General features: G+C 37.3%; 1 protein-coding gene across 1 annotated transcript in view; it reads right to left on the bottom strand.

Moving 5' to 3' along the window:
* The window catches only part of LOC107002351 (potassium transporter 7-like), a 10,593-nt gene extending 5,399 nt beyond the window's left edge, over window positions 1–5,194 (bottom strand). Inside the window, exons 1-5 of the mRNA XM_015200332.2 lie at window positions 4,916–5,194; window positions 2,198–2,426; window positions 1,844–2,092; window positions 1,675–1,725; window positions 341–601 (exon numbers count right to left, since the gene is read on the bottom strand). Of these exons, the coding sequence (XP_015055818.1) occupies window positions 341–601; window positions 1,675–1,725; window positions 1,844–2,092; window positions 2,198–2,426; window positions 4,916–5,194 (1,069 nt within the window). The remainder of the gene's footprint in view (window positions 1–340; window positions 602–1,674; window positions 1,726–1,843; window positions 2,093–2,197; window positions 2,427–4,915) is intronic.
* Window positions 5,195–5,435: the final 241 nt, after the last annotated feature.

Below are 5,435 nucleotides of genomic sequence, written 5' to 3'. Positions count from 1 at the left end.
GGGGGGGGGGGGGGGGGTTTACAGTGACGCTGCGTTTAAATTGAACTCCCTGAGGGGGATGGGAGAGAAAATAAGAAATGGATGGATTAAAAATGATGTTTCTCAGCAATAAGTTTGCAGGTATATATATATGAAGTGACATGCAAACCATCTCATGCTGGGCCAATATGCAAGAAAAATAACCAACATATGGAGAGAAAGCTCAACGGAGCTGCATCAACCTTCTTGAATCAACTCGACTAAACCCCAAGAAAAGAAAAAATACATAGAACAAGCCGTTTAATTTTCTGCCAATCAAATTACATCAGCTATCAGAAAGAATCAGTTCACAGGTGTCTACCTGTTGCACACAAAAGACAGCCACCAAGAGAGTACCAGGCCTTTGCTGAGTTGCGCTTGAAATAATAGTACATGTGAACAGGATTAAATGCCCTCCAAACATGAGAATCATACTTAATGAGGTTGTAGACACCAATACCACCCAGGGAACAAAACCATATAAACAAAGCTGGGCCAACTACAAGACCCACTTTACTTGTCCCATACTTCTGTACGCTGAAGAGAATTACAAGACATGCCACCGAGATCATCACTACTTGATCTGCAAAAGAAAACAAAACCTAAGAAACTTGTAGCAAAAAGGGCTTAAAGGTGCACAATTATAAAAGAGTGGATGGAATTCATTTTCTCGTCTGATGCTAGAAAGTCATATAACATTGTAGATTTTGTTTTAGCAGTTTTATAACATTATTGTCAGGTAGAGCCTTGGAGCATCAGTAAGGTAGGTTGTCTCCAGGTTTGAGCTACAGAATCAGCCATTGATGATCGATCCAGATCAAGTTAAGTCGTTTACATCACACCCTCATAGCTTCCGGCCCATCCCCGGACACTGCATAACCACAGGTGGATGCCTGGTGCACCAAGATACCCTTTTTTCAGTGTTTGTTGGCCCAGGTTATCAGATCTACAATTTTACCAGCTAGCCTAATAAACTAACAAGATCCTCTTCCCTCAACTAAATTCATTGAGCTTAAGTGACAATAATTTTGCAATTATAGTTATGAACTTCATCACCACGAGATGCAAAGAACAAATACTTAAAAGAGTAATTGGGCAGCATCAAACCTATATCAAACTACGGAAACACTAAATATGTTCATCCAATAACAAAAGGATAGTAAAAACACTACATCATCATATAATAAGGCGAACATTAAGTTCATGATGGCAATATCGCATATCACACACTTGTTTTTCTTAAGCAATCAATCTTGTGACACAAAGCAACCTGCAACATAATCATAAAATCCTTCAATTACTGAGCTAGGTGATGGCAATGAGGTTTACATTTCGTTGCACGTAGACCGAGTATAGAGCAAATTTGAACCACTTCTTGATTAGCTTGTGTCATATTTTGCAAAGATATCTTACCTTCTAGATAAAGTTCAATTTTCACAGACGTCTCTAAAGGGGTGATATAACAAAAGTAATGAGCACATAATTTTGTAGGACTATTTCAGCTTGTGAAACTTTTAGATAAAGATGGAAACGCTTTCTGTTTCATGAAGTGAACAATATTGTACAGATAACATTACCTTGCTTAACCCCAGAAAGTCCAACTTTTAAAACGCTTTCTGTTTCATGAAGTGAACAATATTGTACAGATAACATTACCTTGCGTAACCCCAGAAAGTCCAACTTTTAAGCCACCAACAGCAGACATTACTGCATCCACAATAGTTTAAAACTAATATTAAGTACAAAAAAGAAATAAGGAAGATAAATTACACAGAAGAAAAAGATCCCAGAGGACCAACAAATTTTGTACAATGTCCTAGGATACCTGACATAGCAGGTGTAACAACACCATCAGCAATCACCATTGAAGTGCCAACAAGAACTAACATCAGAAGAAGCTTTTTCAATGTCAATGAAGCTTCTAGTCTTTCTTTTATTTTTAAGGACCTCTCAAGTTCTGGAGATGGAACCTTCAGTCTAAAGCTTGATATGCGAGCATCTGACCGTAGTTGATTGGGGAGAAGATTAACCTTTGCATGCCTACAAAGCAATGAGTACAAAGCAAAGGTACCACCTGCAGTTATTAACCAACTAATTGAATAAATCAGAAGACACAAAACATGAAGTGTAATGTGGTAAGTGTTGTGAAACAACTAGCCAAGTTCAACTGTCAGCTTACCTTCACCGTCATCATTGGCCCAAACAACAATTAGGACATATTTAACCAAGGGAATGAGGATCAAAGTATATAAAACCAGAGATAATGCACCAAGAACATCTTCATTGCAATTGACTGGGGCCTTACTAAACATCACACTAAATGTATACAAGGGACTCGTTCCCACATCGCCAAAAACAACTCCAAGTGTCTGAAAGGCCAATAGGATTGCTCTACCCACTGAGACATCCTGCAAAATACACGCAAAATTTAGTTAATTCTGCATCTATCGTTCAAAAATCAAAACCTACCATGTTTAGCCAAAACACAAGTCAAATAAAAACAATCATTCTCTGGAAAGGACCTTTGTTGAATGAAGTTAACAGAAAAATCAGGCGAGTGCTTTGCTTAAATCTACCAAGTTTAGCCAAAACACAAGTCAAATAACACTCATCTGAGGCATGCTTAAATCCCTGCACAAGGTGCAAAATAGGTAGGCGAGTGCTTTGCTTCCCTTATCCAATGCTTTAGTTCAGACACCGAGCCGCTAAGGCTTGAGTCTCATCAGTGATTGCCTAAAGGTTATGTATTGAAGAAGACAGCACTACACAATAACTATTTCAATCTTCGTTTGATGCAAATAATTGTTGTTTATGTTTATTCTTATTTTATTGTATTACATGTATATTTTATTGTCCTCCTCAATTGCGCCTTTTTTAATTAATTCCCACACTTTATTTGCTCTTTGCGCTTCCAGCAGAATTTAAAGCACTTCATGGTTTTCACGCCTAATAATGCCGAGAAGAAGGAATTAAGCAAAGCCAAAAGCAAATAAAAGGTAAAGGTTCTCAAATTAAGTATATCCCTGATCAGTGGTTGACGTGGTCAAGAAACATAGGTGGTGTTTACTTCAAAATTTTGATGAAGAGTTTTTTTTGCCCAAAAAAAATAAGATACTATTTGTAAAAATATTTTTCAACCACAGTACCAGGAAAGTAAGAACTTTCAGTTTTTAGGTGGTAATGCTTCAAAATTTTGAAGCTGAATTTTTGCACAAAAAAAGAAGAACAAGAAATTGGTAAAGAGTTATTTTCAAACAAATGTTAAAAAAGAAATCAATTTTTCCCGAAAAAATTGATATCTGTTATTTGTCCCTGGCTTGGTATTGGCTCAAAAGAAGCTTTTGCAAAAAATTATAAGAGACACGAAGATGCACTCAACATTTTAAAGTAAATGCCAACTTTAGAAGCTTATAATAACTATATCATTTTATAAATTTGTTTAATAACAGTGGTGTTTGGTCCAACTTTATGCACACCTAAACTGTTCCTCTGGATACTTGGAACCTTCACCAGCACAGGTATAGATAAGGTAACCCTGTCCACCAAGGCATGGGCAAACACCAGAAATTGGGATTTGAGTTTGGTCTCCAAGATTTCACTCACTTCATTGACCGTATAACAAAAACCCTTCAGTGCATCATTCTAAAATATTTGTTATTAGAGCCTAACTAGGCCCATTGTGATTAGCTGGTGTTAGCTCATCTGTTAAGCATCATTACCTCTTATGTTGTATACAGTACTAGATCGTAGATTCTTGGCCCATTTGTGCCTTGATTTGAGCCTAGTTTGCTGACAGCAACATTTTCCTTTTATAAGATTTGCAGGCAGCAATATTTTCAGATCATTCACTGCAAGATGCTGGCTTTCAGCCATTTCTTCTGCCTAAAATATTTAGTCCTCTCCACACAGCCTCAAGTTTGGGGGATAGTCATTTCACGCCTTATTTTTCTACAGTAAAGCCATGAAATGACTTTTAGCCTGGTCTCCCTCTAGATTGGAAATGTTGTCTCTAACAAGAAGGTAACTGAAGTTCTTCTAATTGCTACAAAGTTATTTCAAGTCACTCATAGTAACTGGCAAAGAAGCTATATCAAGCAATGGCCAATAGTGAACTTGAACAAAGGGCATTAGCTTAGTCAAAAAAAAATGAAACTCCCTGACAAACTTAAACAACACTAAGTGAAAGATTCTTGTGATTAACCGTCACAGAACAGACAAGATTTTCATTTGATAATGTGAAATGTATTGGCATTGAAGAGCTGTAAAATGCATCACTAGGAGAGTGCAAAAATTTAGTGGGAGAGAGTGCAAAGTTTCAGCAGCTGAAGTAAATGTCAGCTTTGCAGATTTAAGTTTAACTGAGAACATTGCCATCAATAAATTGGAGGAAGAAGATAAATGCGTCTCTGATTACTAAGAAATTGGAGCATGCACCTACATCCAGTGTTCATTCCTTCTTATAACAAACTTGAGTTTGTTGCTTCTTTCTCTAAGAACTAGACCTTTCTGTCTATTCAAGTCCTTCTAATCTTCTGTTTATCTACCTCTAGTACATCAGATGAGCATCAACAGACTCCACATTTCAGTTCATTCTTTGACCTCACAGCAAATAAATTGAATAACAAGTTGATCATGGAAGGAAAGAACAGCAGTACAAAGCAGCACCAGCTGCTGGCTATACTAACAACACATGTAAAACCAACTTCAACTTTCCATTTTTTCACCATTATCAATACGGAATGACATTGGCCAAATAGAGTGAATGGATATACATATATTTATAGCAGATCTCAAATAGTTTTACTGTTTAAGACATAATTATTGTTGTAATAGTTTGGAAATTAGTAGGACTACTACTAGCAATGCCAATTAAAGAAATTACCGATAGTTCACTCACCTCAAAGTCGTTCTTTTGAACACCGGGAACTTCAAGAGCTTCGACATCAAACGAATCAATACGAGGACCAGTACGGATCAGTTTCTGCTCCACATTATCCTCATCATCAGACTCCAATTCCATGCCATTGCATGTTGTCGAATCATCATCTCCATCCACAGTATCTCGATCACCACTATCGATATCCAAATCATCCTCGTCCTGAAATACCCACCGTGACTCAATCGATTCCATAGACGTTAATCCGCCATTTTCCCTCTCTAAACCCTCGTCCGTCATCTCAAAACCACTGTCAGGCTTCGATATCTTCAATCAACGCAAGTGAAAAGTTCCTGCAAGGAGTATGTATATTCGTATATGTACGCATTTATTATGTAACATAAAGGCAATAGCGTGAAATTGCAGCAGTCGTTTGTAGAGTAGGATAATTCGAAACCCTAGGAATTGAGAAGGGTTTGGGTGAGATTTTGAAAGCCTAAGATTTCTGCAGCTGTGAGTCTTTGGTATTTTGCTTTGAATG

Source organism: Solanum pennellii, chromosome 1 (assembly GCF_001406875.1).
Source record: "Solanum pennellii chromosome 1, SPENNV200".
Lineage (NCBI taxonomy): Eukaryota > Viridiplantae > Streptophyta > Magnoliopsida > Solanales > Solanaceae > Solanum > Solanum pennellii.
Note: the sequence above shows the minus strand (reverse complement) of the source record. Positions and strands in the feature narration are given on the sequence as shown.